Source organism: Haliotis rufescens, unplaced genomic scaffold, assembly GCF_023055435.1.
Source record: "Haliotis rufescens isolate VD_foot unplaced genomic scaffold, xgHalRufe1.0.p SCAF_18, whole genome shotgun sequence".
Classification (NCBI taxonomy): domain Eukaryota; kingdom Metazoa; phylum Mollusca; class Gastropoda; order Lepetellida; family Haliotidae; genus Haliotis; species Haliotis rufescens.
The window spans coordinates 12,690,178-12,705,667 of NW_025963868.1; the positions used below are offsets into that span (position 1 = coordinate 12,690,178).

Below are 15,490 nucleotides of genomic sequence, written 5' to 3' on the forward strand. Positions count from 1 at the left end.
CGGTAGAGAGAACTAAGATCTGATTTGAATGAGATTGGTGAATGCAATACATTTGCTCCCTGCTTGGAAGACATCGTCACCTAGACATAAGTCCAATTTCTTACCATCCCGGCTGATATCGGTCACCCATTCAAAAGGCCTTGACATGCTATATCAGCTTGGCAGGGGTGTAAATACATCCCCTGTGATATGACCGTCTCCATGTTGGTTCTATTGCACATGCAATATTCCTCATATTATTGATAGAATAAGAGAGCATAGAGAGAGCTAACAATTCACAAAAGAAGGCTAAAATCCTTTGACTACAGAACACTTTCACACTAAGCACCCATCTGTGGAATTTTCTACCTTTGGTCATCAAGAAATCACCATCTCTAACAACATTTAAAGCTGCTCTGAAAACGGATCTGTTCAGGCTTATTATGCTTATGTCCCTCTCTATGTGTGTTTTCATGTAGAGCTATAAGCATGCATTTGTGAGTGGATATGGCGTGACACACATAATTCCTTCGAATATCCTACCTCTATTAGGGGACACGGGTGGCCCAGTCATCTAAGGCGATTTGCCGTGCAGAGTTGCGTCCCTTGGGCATGCCAGAAACCTATGATTGTGGGTTAGAATCCCGGTTCGCCCCAATTATGTTTCTAGGTTTGTCAGCACCATACCCGTGCTCGTGGGTTTCACCAAAGTGGTAAACGTCTGAGACCTGCATCACTTCGGGCTTTCCTCCCACATTAAGCTGACACGCCGCAATTTGACTGGAATACTTTTAAAAGCGGCGTTAAACTCAACTCACTCACTCACTACCTCTTTTACATCATTGCCATAAATTTTGAAATTAATCATTGTTATGGGCTCCGTTTGAATTTCACTTTTTATGTTATGGGTATTTATTCTTAAGTAATATTCTTGGACTACGTGTAAGTCTATTGTTCAAGATGTGATCCAACTGTTTTCACCAACAGATCCAGCTCGTCACCTCCATCAACCCGCCCATGTTCAGCAACCTCATCGAGCAGGACAGCGGCATCGTGACGGCAGGCAGGACAGACTCGCGCCACAGTGCCAGCGTGTCAGAGAAGGATGCCAAGACTGACCTGTACAAACCCATGTCCTCCTTGCAGGAGGTGAAGGAACTGATGGAGAGAGGAGTGGAAGAGTATAATAAGATACATCCCCGGATCAAGCTTGCCTTGTATAAGGTGAGCCATGTTGTACCTGGCAAATTAAACACTCCCAAATCAAGCTGGCCTGGGTATAGTGAGCTATGTTGTATCAGGCAAATTAGACACTTCGGATCAAGCTGGCCTGTGTGAGGTAAGCTATGTTGTATCAGGCAAGTCCGACACTCTTGGATCAAGCTGGCCTGTGTAAGGTGAGCTATGTTGTATCAGGCAAGTTAGTCACCCCCTGGATCAAACTGCCCCTGTATAAGGTGAGCTATGTTGTACCTGGCAAATTAAACACTCCCAGATTAAGCTGGCCTGTGTATGGTGAGCCATGTTGTATTTATAAGGCAATTTAGACACTTCCGGATCAAGCTGGCCTGTGTAAAGTAAGCTATGTTTGTATCAGGCAAGTCCGACACTCTTGGATCAAGCTGGCCTGTGTAAGGTGAGCTATCTTGTATCGGGCAAGTCTGACACTCTTGGATCAAGCTGGCCTGTGTAAGGTGAGCTATGTTGTATCAGGCAAGTCCGACACTCTTGGATCAAGCTGGCCTGTGTAAGGTGAGCTATGTTGTATCAGGCAAGTCCGACACTCTTGGATCAAGCTGGCCTGTGAAAGGTGAGCTATCTTGTATCGGGCAAGTCTGACACTCTTGGATCAAGCTGGCCTGTGTAAGGTGAGCTATGTTGGAGCAGGCAAGTTTTACTCAGTTGGTTCAGGGTGTGCCAGAATGCTTTGATGGTTTGTTCAAATCTTATATTCACCCTAATATTGATTCTTGGTTTAGCAGAACTATACCCATGCCAGACCTTCATCCCTTTACAGGGTTTGAAATGAACATAAACCTGCTGCTCTAAGACTAGTGGCATTGCCTTGTGGAGTACCACTTTTACAATGAGGTAGATGAGGAAGTTGTGGAGCAGATCTTTCTTGCAGAGTAGTACAAATAACTTAAACTTAATTTCTTACCCTGCTTTAGGCTTTCCTCCCACATGAAGCTAACAAGTATAAAATGTATAAAATGTAACTCACACACTCAATTTCAATTCAATTTCAATTCGGTTCATTCCGTAAGTGTAGGCGACTTACTCACTCCTGACATTGCCAATCTTTAGTTTGATTTATTCAAGATTGGACTTCAGTAGAGATTCAACATAACAAGCTGTGTTTTCATTCAGACGGTCATAGAGCAGGTATGCCGCCTAGCGCGGACCATCGCCTCCCCCCATGAAGGAGCCAACACTGTGCTAGTGTCGGAGGGCTGCCCAGGCCGGTGTACCATCATCGTGAAGCTGGCAGCCAACCTGTGCAACTACACCATCTACCAGATCAACCCAAGCCCTCTGTCTGGGGCCTCGGAGTACAAGATGGAGCAATTCAAGGCGGACCTGGTCGTCGGCTACACCAGGGCTGGAGCCAAGGTAATTCCCAGGGAGAATATTAGGCGCTCGCCAAAAACTTCTGAAAAAAGCTTCACTTTGGGATTTCTTCCCACAAGAAACTGACATTCCATGATAGAAAACAAACTCTGTTAATAGTTTCTCCCAGTGTGAAGGAAGTGAATGTTGCCTATTTATCGTTGATGCACATGTTATGATTGGGTTGAGAGACATGTACCAAGCAATTGATATTTCACTAGCCCGGTTAAGGCTAAAAAAATAATAGTCTTGGAGTACGGGCGTATGCTGATCACTGTGTCTGATTAATGAGACTGATTAATGAGGGATTTCAGTAATTCATTGCAAATTAGGTGTGTCGGAGTCGGAGTGCCAGACTGTTGGATTAACGGGTCTAAATAGGGCTGATTTAATTGGTTCCGATCATTAGTGTCGGATAAAGCCGATTGTCATTTTAACGAGTGTCTGATTAACGAAACTTGACTGTATTGCTAAATGCAGCATAAAACAACCTACCCACTCACCCACTAAAACTCACTCCTGACTCACTCAACTTTCTCCCCCAGGGAGAGAACATTCTCCTGTTGCTCCATGAGGAGGAACTGCTGGATGAAGACTTCATTGTGTTCCTCATAGAGTTCATTGTGTCTGGCTCCATCACACACCTCTTCTCATATGAGGAACAGACCACCATCATCAACTCCATCAGGACTGAGGTGACCCAGGCAGGACTTACATACACCAGAGACGTGGCCTGGAACTTCTTCCTCAGGTAATACACACAGATATCCACAGAGCATTTTAGGCATTTTGAATGTATAATGTTTGAAGAAAGTTGGTGGAGGATTTGGAATTCCTTTTACTTTATTGCTGATGGCATGGTTAAAATCATAATGGCATGGCTAAATCATAATGGCACTGTTAAAATCATAATGGCACTATTAAAATCATAATGGCACTGTTAAGATCATGATGGCTTGGATAAAATCATTTTGGCACTGTTAAAATCATAATGGCATGGCTAAATCATAATGGCACCATTGAAATCATTATGGCACTGTTAAAATCATAATGGCACTGTTAAAATCATAATGGCACGGATAAAATCATAATGGCACGGATAAAATTGTTTTGGCACTGTTAAAATCATAATGGCATGGCTAAATCATAATGGCACCATTTAAATCATTATGGCATGGCTAAATCATAATGGCACGGATAAAAATTGTAATGGCACGGTTAAAATCATAATGGCACAGATAAAATCATAATGGCATGGTAAAAATCATAGTGGCCCTGTTAAAATCATAATGGCACGGATAAAATCATAATGGCATGGTTAAAATCATAATGGCACTGTTAAAATCATAATGGCATGGTTAAAATCATAATGGCACTGTTAAAGTCATAATGGCATGGTTAAAATCATAATGGCATGGTTAAAATCATAAAGGCACTGTTAAAGTCATAATGGCATGGTTAAAATCATAATGGCATGGTTAAAATCATAATGGCATGGTTAAAATCATAAAGGCACTGTTAAAATCATAATGGCATGGTTAAAATCATAATGGCACTGTTAAAATCAAATTGGCACTGTTAAAATCATAATGGCATGGTTAAAATCATAATGGCATGGTTAAAATCATAATGGCACTGTTAAAATCATAAAGGCTTGGATAAAATGATGGCATGGTTACATAAGTTCCAATTGCCAAGCCCACAACTGGAAAATGTGGCTATTATACACATTGAAAATGATTATATGAACACACTTAATGCTCAGTATGACTCTCAGTTGGGTATTCAGAAATGAAAATGGGAAAAGGAAATATCAGTCTCAATGGAAAGGAAGGGGTCAAACTTTCAAACTTAAAACATATTATCTTGCCTTGGTGAAATGACATGTGATGAAAGTTATTCTTCTAGATGGCTCACTTCATTTCTAAAGGGCGGGGCGGGGTGGAGTTGACTAATGGTTAAAGTATTGACTCATCACGCCAAATACACGGCTTCGATTCCCCACATGGGTACAATGTGTGAAGACCATTTTCCGGTTTCCCTGCCGTGATATTGCTCAGTCAGTACACAATTCTAACTGGTAAACCAAAACATCTTTATTTGTTTCCCAGTGAATTTCTAGTTTGTAATGATATAAAGGACTTGTGTGATGTGTGTGACAGGACTGTGAGGAACAACTTCCGTGTGTGCCTGATCGCGGGTCGCGGTGGGCAGAAGTTCCAGCACCGGTGTCGCGAGTACCCAGCGTTCACCAAGAACATGAACCTCATCTGGTTCCCTCACTGGAGCAAGTCCCAGCTAGTGGAACACGCCTTCTATCACCTAGCAGGTAGTTTTTGCCAAACTGATTCAATAATATTTGCTTTCTGTTGCTACATTGAAAGTAGAGATTCATAAGTAAAACCAGAAAATAAAGTTACCTCGTCTTATCAAATATGCCAGACCCGTGAAGATCCGGGGTAGAATAGGTCTTCAGCAACCCATTCTTGCCATAAGAGGCAACTATGCTTGTCGTAAGAGGTGACTAACGGGATCAGTGGTCAGGCTCGCTGACTTGGTTTGAAGCATGTCATCGATCTCAATTGTGTGGATCGATGCTCATGATATCAATCACTGGATTGTCTGGTCCAGACTCGATTATTTACAGACCGCAGTCATAAAGCTGGAATATTGCTGAGTGCATTGAACAACAAACCAACCAACCAACAACAAAATATGTCAGTTGTTTTGCTGGTAAGCAGCCAAATTTGTATGTGTAGGTGTTGCGTGGATGTCGGATGTCCAGCGTGAGAACATCGCCCACATGCTGGCTTCCATGCATCTGGTGCTGCGGCAGCAGGACGGACAGGAGCGGGACTCGGGGGAGTACTCACACATCACCAACACCTCGTATGAAAAGTTTGTGGAGAGGTATGTCACAGGATACATTGCAGAGTCAGAACTTGACACTAGCCTGCTAGCCTGAGGCTAGTAAAAATCTATCAATTTCCCTATTTCCCCAACACTACACGGGCATTTTATATTTACCTGGGCTAGTAAAGCCATTGAGTTTAGTTCTAACCCTGCATTGTGTAGCTACAAACATTTTTAGCGTCCAAGCCTTTCTGTGTGCAAGCATTATTCAACAAAGCACCCTCCACAGTGGATATTTCTTTCATGAATTAGTTTTGTACTAGAAAGATGTGTGTGAGATTTTCCTTACTAACACTGAAGAGGTTGTATTGTATAGGATCCACTACTACAGATATGTACTCAAGGTAACTTTTACTTTACTCCAACACTGGATTCACGAATCTTGCATGGAAGTTTATACCTTGGGCAGCAATGAAGCAGGGGCTTGCATGAATATACTGTTGTTCTTGTAACACCAGATTCTGACATATGTGGTTTGTTTGTATATTACGGTGACCACTTAATCTGTTCTTAACACTGTCAGAACCTCGCTTCACTTTGATTTGAAGACAGAAGCAAACAGAAACCATTTAATCATTGATAGTTTACAGCTGCTACCAGATTCTTCCTGTATTGATTCCTGCTGAGGTCCTATTGAACTGAGTTAACCCGAGTGTGTGAAGCTGGGGAATGTGATAGGTCAGACCCATAGGAACAGGGTTGGGGGGTTGGGGGTACTTTTTCCCACCAAATTCTTTTATCAACAAACTTTTACAAGTGGAATTTACCTCAATCCCATCAACCCACCCACCCACCCGAAAAGCTATGAAAGTGTATGTTTCAGCCCCCCACTCTAAGAAATGCTCCTATGGGCCTGTAGGTTGTGGGTATAATGCATGTGCGCCCAGACTTGGGGCCGTTTTGTATAAAGATGCAGACTCTAGAAGACTACTTCCATTGCACATGATGTGCTGCAGGTTCATCTCGCTGACGTGCAGCCGACACAGTGATGTGAATGAAGTCCAGATGGCCGTGACCAAGACGCTGCAGCAGATCCGGCGGGAGAACGAAGTGGCCATCAAGTTGAAGAAGCAGCTAGAACATGAGATGGTGGTGCTCACTGAACGCAAGGCTGTGAGTTGACACAGGGGTAGAGAAAGCAGATTAACCATTGAAACAATAGTGTCCACTGTTTGAAAACAAGTGGGGTGTATGGGTCCTTGTGATTTGCTGTTATGGTATTTGTTGGTAAGGACACGCCGAATATTTAACTATTAGCAGTAGGGCTGGGTCAGAGATGTCTTGATTTATGTGCTTAATTTCAAATACTGTGGGATAATGCGTGAGTTGGCTTCAATGCTACTTTTATAACGGCAGAGAGAGTCTAACTGGTGTCATAATATATCTCTCAATGAATCTGCTGTGGCATCATAAGAAAACTTGTACAAAGTGTTATCAGATTTATTGATCTTGGGGATGATTCAAGAATTCCTCCTTGTCAGTGATTTTGCTATTTTTGCTGAAGAATTGCAGAATTTATCAATTTCTCTGTTCTGTCAATAATATCTGTTTGCACAAAATGTTGACAGATAACAAAGACATTTCAATAGGACATTAGCTTTCTTGGTTGTGTTTTTTAATTTATTTCCAGTCTATTTTATTAAAAAAATATGTTGGAAAGATAAACCATTGGATTGACAAAACTGAGTATTTTCCAGGTTTTGAAAATTTTAAGATCATTTTCAACAAAAAGACTATTCACATCTGTTTACAGGGCACCATCAAGATCTTGTCCCAGATCGGACAGGACACGGCCATTACAGAGCAGCAGATCAAGGTGGTGAAGAACCAGCTGGAGAAGATACACAAGCTGAAGAAAGTGGGTACCAGAAAGACAGCAATATACGAGATAAACATTACGTTTTCAACATTTGCCAAAAACTGAGTAATTTATGCCTGGATATTTCATTTAAAACGTCTGTGTGAACCTGAAGTTTCAAATGTTGTAACATGAGGGTATCAAATAATTAATCTCATCCTCCAAAGAGGCAGAAGAAATGTGGTTATTAAAAACCTGTTACGGTTGTTGCAGCTTGCATTGCTATACCTGACAACATTATTAAACCACCTTCGTCGTGTTGTGGGTATAGTGTCAAACCAGAGAGCGAAAGGTCAAAGGTTTCATACCCAAAGACGTGAAAGATGCTGTGTTTTCAGCATTAAAGGGATAAAACAAGAACTGTTCTTCAATACTGTACTTTGGTTGGAAAATTGCTTATGAGCACTGACTGTTCTTTGATACCATGCTTTGGTTGGAACATTGCTTTTTAAAACAAACTGTTCTTAATTAGTGTGCTTTGGTTGAAAATTTGCATGAATTGTTTTACAATGATTTAGTTGAAATGATGGACTCCTCCCATGTAGATGTGTTTTTGTGCCTGTGTTTCAGCTGCTGCCCGAGTACCAAGTGGCCCATGAGAGAGCTGTATACAAGGCTATAGCAATAGTGGCTGACACCAAGAAGGTAGTGCAGAACATGAACATTGAAAAGCTGGCGGAACTCCGAGCCATGTCCAAACCCATCATCGACATCGAGGACCTCATGGCTACCATCATCATGATCTGTAAGTACTGGTCACCAGCTTGTTACTAGTTTGTCACCAGCTTGTCACCAGCTTGTCACCAGCATGATACCAGCTTGTTACAATCTTGTCACCAGCTTGTTACCAGCTTGTTACCAGCTTGTCACCAGTTTGTCACCAGCTTGTCACCAGTATGATACCAGCTTGTTACAATCTTGTCACCAGCTTGTTACCAGCTTGTCACCAGTTTGTCACCAGCTTGTTACCAGATTTTTACCAGCTTGTCACCAGGTTATCTTACACTAGTCATACAGGCTGACAATAGTACTTGAATTTTGAAGTTAGAGCTTTTGTACTGAATGTTATTACTACTCCAATTTTTTTTTGAGTATGTTATTATTATTTGTGAAGAATGTGCAGTTACACTCATAGGATGGTTCCTGATAATTTCTACAGTCAGAAACAAAAGTTACTTGAAAAATTAAAAGTGTACTTGATAAAATGGTGCAGTCTGTTGTACAATTCTCCTTTGTGTGTACAGTGAAGTCCCCATCGGCTGACTTGACCTGGCAGAAAGGAGCAAAGAGGCAGATGGCCAACTTAGAGAGGTAGGTCCCAGCAACTAGAGGTAGTGCCAGGAGCCAGCAGCATCAGGCCTCCATACATAGACACTCTTCAATGCAGGTTCAATGTTAACACAAGCCCAATAGTCTGAGATTAGTAGGCTTGTCGACTACACCTTCCAAACATTGACTGGCGTTCTTCTGGTGACAGGTTCATTGAGGAGTTGATGTCATTTGATGACACCCAGCTGCCAGAGGCGACGCTGTGTCTTGTGGAGCCCTACCTGAAGAAAGCATCATTTGACCCGGACAACCTGGAGAGGAAGGCAGCCAACTCAGCCTGTGGATCTCTCTGTAAATGGGTTCGTGGAGTTGTCAAGTAAGTCTGCTTTTGTAAGATGGTCACTTTCATAAGAGAGCTACTGTCATTAGAGAGACACTATCATCAGAGATCCGCTGTCATAAGAGAGATACTATCACAAGAGAGCCACTATTATAAGGGAACCACTGTCATTGGAAGGCTACTACCATAACTGTGTCACAGTCATAAGAGAGCCACCATCATAAGAGAGCCACCATCATAAGAGAGACATTATCATGAGAGAGCCACTATCATAAGAAACCTACTTTCATAAGAGAGCCAAAGTCATAAGAAACCTACTTTCATAAGAGAGCCACTATCATAAGAGAGACATTATCTTGAGAGAGCCACTATCATAAGAAACCTACTTTCATAAGAGAAGTACTGTCATTAGAGAACCACTATCATAAGAGATACATTATCATAAGAAACCTACTTTCATAAGAGAGCCACTGTCATAAGAGAGCCACTGTCATAAGAGAGCAACTGTCATAAGAGAACCACTGTCATAAGAGATACATTATCATGAGAGAGCCACTGTCATAAGAGAGCCACTGTCATGAGAGAGACATTATCATGAGAGAGCCACTGTCATAAGAGATACATTATCATGAGAGAGCCACTGTCATAAGAGAACCACTGTCATAAGAGATACATTATCATGAGAGAGCCACTGTCATAAGAGAGCCACTGTCATAAGAGAGACATTATCATGAGAGAGCCACTGTCATAAGAGAACCACTGTCATAAGAGATACATTATCATGAGAGAGCCACTGTCATAAGAGATACATTATCATGAGAGAGCCACTGTCATAAGAGATACATTATCATGAGAGAGCCACTGTCATAAGAGAGCCACTGTCATAAGAGATACATTATCATGAGAGAGCCACTGTCATAAGAGATACATTATCATGAGAGAGCCACTGTCATAAGAGATACATTATCATGAGAGAGCCACTGTCATAAGAGAGCCACTGTCATAAGAGATACATTATCATGAGAGAGCCACTATCATAAGAAACCTACTTTCATAAGAGAAGTACTGTCATTAGAGAACCACTATCATAAGAGATACATTATCATAAGAAACCTACTTTCATAAGAGAGCCACTGTCATAAGAGAGCCACTGTCATAAGAGAGCAACTGTCATAAGAGAACCACTGTCATAAGAGATACATTATCATGAGAGAGCCACTATCATAAGAAACCTACTTTCATAAGAGAAGTACTGTCATTAGAGAACCACTATCATAAGAGATACATTATCATAAGAAACCTACTTTCATAAGAGAGCCACTGTCATAAGAGAGCCACTGTCATAAGAGAGCAACTGTCATAAGAGAACCACTGTCATAAGAGATACATTATCATGAGAGAGCCACTGTCATAAGAGAGCCACTGTCATGAGAGAGACATTATCATGAGAGAGCCACTGTCATAAGAGATACATTATCATGAGAGAGCCACTGTCATAAGAGAACCACTGTCATAAGAGATACATTATCATGAGAGAGCCACTGTCATAAGAGAGCCACTGTCATAAGAGAAACATTATCATGAGAGAGCCACTGTCATAAGAGAACCACTGTCATAAGAGATACATTATCATGAGAGAGCCACTGTCATAAGAGATACATTATCATGAGAGAGCCACTGTCATAAGAGATACATTATCATGAGAGAGCCACTGTCATAAGAGAGCCACTGTCATAAGAGATACATTATCATGAGAGAGCCACTGTCATAAGAGATACATTATCATGAGAGAGCCACTGTCATAAGAGATACATTATCATGAGAGAGCCACTGTCATAAGAGAGCCACTGTCATAAGAGATACATTATCATGAGAGAGCCACTGTCATAAGAGATACATTATCATGAGAGAGCCACTGTCATAAGAGAGCCACTGTCATAAGAGATACATTATCATGAGAGAGCCACTGTCATAAGAGATACATTATCATGAGAGAGCCACTGTCATAAGAGATACATTATCATGAGAGAGCCACTGTCATGAGAGAGCCACTGTCATAAGAGAGACATTATCATGAGAAAGCCACTGTCATAAGAGAGACATTATCATGAGAGAGCCATTGTCATAAGAGAGACATTATCATGAGAGAGCCAATGTGATGACTTGGCATTACATCACTGCCCCAGACAAACTCCAGAATGCAACTTGCATTTTGGATTTACGGAACTGTTTCAAAGGTATTTGGCAAACATAAAAATCGCTATTTGTAATCACCCAATATACCGAGCATTAAAAATGATATTGTGAAACATCTCGTGGAAATAGGGTGTGAACAAGATACCTGAAAGCTGAGCGATGTTACTGACATATGTATTTGTGTATCTTGACTCCAGATATCACCGCATGATGCTGTCCAAGGTGAAGCCGCTCCATGCTAAGGTTGATGAGACCACACAGGCTGTGGACAGTGCAGAACACAAGATGAATACACTGGAGAGTAAGAGAAAGGTGGGTCCTGTTCATCAAGCTTGTTCAAATAAATATCTTGTTTCTCATGAGACACCTGTCCCTGACACGGTGCCCTCCCTGATACAGTAAATCATGAAATTTGATGCGAGTGTCGACCCCTGACCTAAAATGTGTAATGAAATTACCGTAATCGACGTAATAAGCACCCATGGCGATATTTGCTAATATATTGGCTAGTGAACAATTCTAATTAGCACCCTTCCAATATATCAAAGTACACAAGCCATATTTATTCGTGTATAATACAGACTTGTGTGTTATATACACCCTTAATTACTGGCAATTAAATTCTGGAAAAATATTTCTGTCGTGTATAACATGCACAGACTTTTCACTTCAGCCTGTCAGCATAAACCACAAAATTTATTATCTTTCAACTCTTTCACCAAAATTATATTCTAATAAGAGCCCCCCATTTTTTAATTTTGAGAACGCCCTGGGAGCTTATTACGTTGAATAAGATAATGCATGTAGCCCTGTCTTCGTCAATGAGGGGCGGTAGGGTAGCCCAGTGGTTAAAGCGTTAGCTCGTCACGCCGAAGACTCGGGTTCGATTCCCAACATGGGTACAATGTGTGAAGCCCATTTCTAGTGTCCCTGCCTTGATATTGCTGGAATATTGCTAAAAGCTCACTCGTCAATGACAAAGATTTATCGTTCAAAGTGTTGTTGCACAAGTTACTGCAATCCTTTGAATGGAAATGAGCAGAGTATGTATTCATGACTGCTGTTACTGTACTTTGAACAGTGTTTCGCTTGTAAATATAAGATTATTTGATAAGGTTACCAAGAAGAAAGATGCTGTCGCACACGGTTGGCAACAGTCATTACAGCTTCCTCAATTTGTGTAAAGAAGCTGACCACACACGCTCAGTGATTTGCCTGATTTTGTATCATTATACTCAACGGCACGGATTGTTGCTAACATTATCAATAACTGGATTGTCCGGTCCAGATTCTTATTTACATGATGCCGTCATAGAGCTTAAATGTCTTAAAACTTGGAATGAACTCATTTGTATCTTGATAAGCTAAGTCCTTTCAGTTGCATCACTTCATATAGACATAGCGATTCGCTGTGCAGAGTTGCGTCCCTTGGGTACGCCAGAAACCTATGATTGTGGGTTCAAATCCTGGTTCGCCCCGATTATGTTTCTAGGTTTGTCAGCACCATACCCGTGCTCGTGGGTTTCACCGAAGTGGTAAACGTCTGAGACCTGCATCACTTCGGGCTTTCCTCCCACATTAAGCTGACACGCCGCGATATAACTGGAATACTGTTAAAAGCGGCGTTGAACCCAACTCACTCACTCACTCACTCATATAGACATAGACTCCATCATCAGAGAGCACCGATACACAACAAGTTAAACTTAGACATCTGCAGACTCTCATCATCTGTATAAAATATCCTTACAACTGATATGTGATGCTGCAGGCTCTAGAGATTCGTCTGGCAGATCTGGCACGAGGGTTTGAGGAGGCCACCATTGACAAGAATGAGCAGGAGGAGAAGACGGTGAAGATGAAGAAGATGCTGGACACAGCTGCACAGCTCAGGAAGGTCAGTGTTCAGTATATATGTCCAAATTTACTACCCAGGGTCCCGACCCTCTTTTACCCGATTCTACTGAAAACCCGCTGTAGGTTTTCAAGAGTGGGTGAAATATGTCCAGTTGGAAAGGGTTTTACCAGCTCCCTAGCAAAAACTACTTAGATACACATACGACACAATCTGGTCATGCGTACACTGAAGTTGACTGAAGCTTTATCTTCACAAGTCAGAAGGAATGAGTGCATAGTCAGAAAGAAAAGTGACATTAGCGACTTGTAGTGAAAACTTGGAGTTTTAAATTGTTATAAAACAATATATCATATGACTTACTACGAGATAATGCACACAACTTTTCTCTTTCAATCACTGACCCGTGAAGATCCTGGGAGGAATAGGTCTTCAGCTTGTTGTAAAAAGTGACTATGCTTGTCGTAAGAGGCGACTGATGGGATCATGTGGTCAGGCTCGCTGATTTGGTTGATGCATGTCATCGTATCCCAATTGTGTAGATCAATACTCTTGATGTCAATCACTTGATTGTCTGGTCCAGCCTCGATTATGTACAGACCGCCGTCATACAGCTGAAGTATAGCTGAGTGCGGCATTAAACAACAACCAACAAATTTCCAATCTTTTGCCATCACTATTCTACATACATGCGTTATGTATTCAGTTTCCACAGACATTTTATTTGGCTGTCTGCGTTTTATAGATCCTGAAAGGCGAGAGACAGCGAGGTCAGCAGATCTATGACTCACACAAGCGCCGCCTGGTGGCCATTCCGGGTGGCTGTGGGATGTCGGCAGCCTTTGCCACGTACCTCGGTCCCTACCACCACAACTTTCGGCGTGTGATGCTGACCGTCCACTGGCCCAACTGTCTGAGGGAGAGGGGTGTCCCTCTTGTCATTGATTCCATTGATGGACTCAGAGGTATGGCCAAGTGATTTGACAAGTGATACATACAAAAGTATACCAATATTTGTTATCTGTAATAAGTAGTACACATAAATTTTCTGTTCTAATTAGAAGTAAAAACTTACTTTGAAACTGTACTTAACTTCATAAGACTACCCGGTAATCCAAAATATGATTGTTAGATTATCACACCCCCTTCTAAACCTTCAGCTTCATCTCAACTGTGACTTGAATATCAGACTCACACGCTTATGACTAATTGTGTGCCAAAATAAATGTGTTGTTTTTTGAAATGAATAAGCTATAGCCCTCCTCCATTTTGGAAATCGAATGATTAATCAGTACTGGGCTGAAAGTGATTATGGTCTTGTCTTATGGTCATTGAGAGAATTACAACAGGACCCAATTCTCAGCCTTGATTTGCTTCTATGTGGGTAGTCCCCTGTCTGAAACCAACAGCATAAGGACGTTCTTGAATATTTACTGATTTTAACACATTGCAGGTCATTCTTCTGTATCATTCTTCTTCTATTTCATTATTATGTTTGAAAATAATCTAAAATACATACAGTCATTCATTATGAAACCCTGTTCAACAAATCTTCATTGTGACTCCCAAAATGTTTTTATCTAATTCCTACCCATATTCAATCTGCTGACATTGATGCCTAAAACCCATGTTCAGGCTACCAGACTCAAGGATTTATCATAGATTGATTCTTGAACTGTTAGAGTGTGTATCAGTGCTTTGCAGCCCTGCACGACGTAGGTAGAGATTTATGTGCAGGACCACCTAGTGCAGGCTGTAGACCTCTTTCACTCTGATCTTCAGGCCGGGTCATAGATTGGTCCATCAACTTCCTGAAGACAGCCTCTGGCGCCAGCTCCATCTACGAGGCCGACTACATGTCCGTCATACAAGGGGAGCAGGACATTCCTGACGACATCGACGACAGGGAGAAGGTAGGGTTTGTGTCTGGGGAGCTGGCTTGGAATAGGTCCCTCAAGCTCTGTTATGTGTTGTAAGAAGGGATTAAACTGGGTCTGGTGGTCAGGCTCTGTGACTTAGTTTAAAGGATGTCATCGTACCCCAACAGCTCTGGGTCCTGTTCCTCAAAGCGATCTTAGTGCTAAGGTGATTGTAAGTCCCATACTTTAGCACAGGCTTACGATCATCACAGCGCTAAGATCGCTTTGAGGAACCGGGCCCTGGATGTTAATGAGGATAAAATGAAAAAAAAATCACCTGTGTTTCCACCATTTGGATCAGTTTCAAAGGAAAACATCATTCATGAATGATTAGGTTCCATGGTACAAATAATGACGAAATTTGATATATATTCTTACCCAAACACCTTACCGAAACACAGAAAAGAATTGCAACATGTATCGTTTCAAAAGCGTATTGTAGTATACCAGTAATACCATGCTGTCCTAGTTCTTCCATAGGGACACATACTTGTACTAATATGGGGATGTGATTGTTGGGTGTGCTAAGTTGGAGCCAGCAAGAAGCTGGC

At 41.7% G+C, this 15,490-nt stretch overlaps 1 protein-coding gene across 1 annotated transcript in view; it reads left to right on the top strand.

Moving 5' to 3' along the window:
- LOC124114791 (dynein beta chain, flagellar outer arm-like) overlaps window positions 1–15,490 on the top strand; it is a 156,711-nt gene that overhangs the window by 96,136 nt on the left and 45,085 nt on the right. The window contains exons 63-76 of the mRNA XM_048398229.1: window positions 967–1,203; window positions 2,350–2,592; window positions 3,135–3,340; window positions 4,752–4,918; window positions 5,349–5,499; window positions 6,459–6,615; window positions 7,256–7,360; window positions 7,931–8,105; window positions 8,605–8,671; window positions 8,838–9,005; window positions 11,363–11,477; window positions 12,937–13,062; window positions 13,766–13,985; window positions 14,803–14,933. Coding sequence (XP_048254186.1) covers window positions 967–1,203; window positions 2,350–2,592; window positions 3,135–3,340; window positions 4,752–4,918; window positions 5,349–5,499; window positions 6,459–6,615; window positions 7,256–7,360; window positions 7,931–8,105; window positions 8,605–8,671; window positions 8,838–9,005; window positions 11,363–11,477; window positions 12,937–13,062; window positions 13,766–13,985; window positions 14,803–14,933 — 2,268 coding nt within the window. The remainder of the gene's footprint in view (window positions 1–966; window positions 1,204–2,349; window positions 2,593–3,134; window positions 3,341–4,751; window positions 4,919–5,348; window positions 5,500–6,458; window positions 6,616–7,255; window positions 7,361–7,930; window positions 8,106–8,604; window positions 8,672–8,837; window positions 9,006–11,362; window positions 11,478–12,936; window positions 13,063–13,765; window positions 13,986–14,802; window positions 14,934–15,490) is intronic.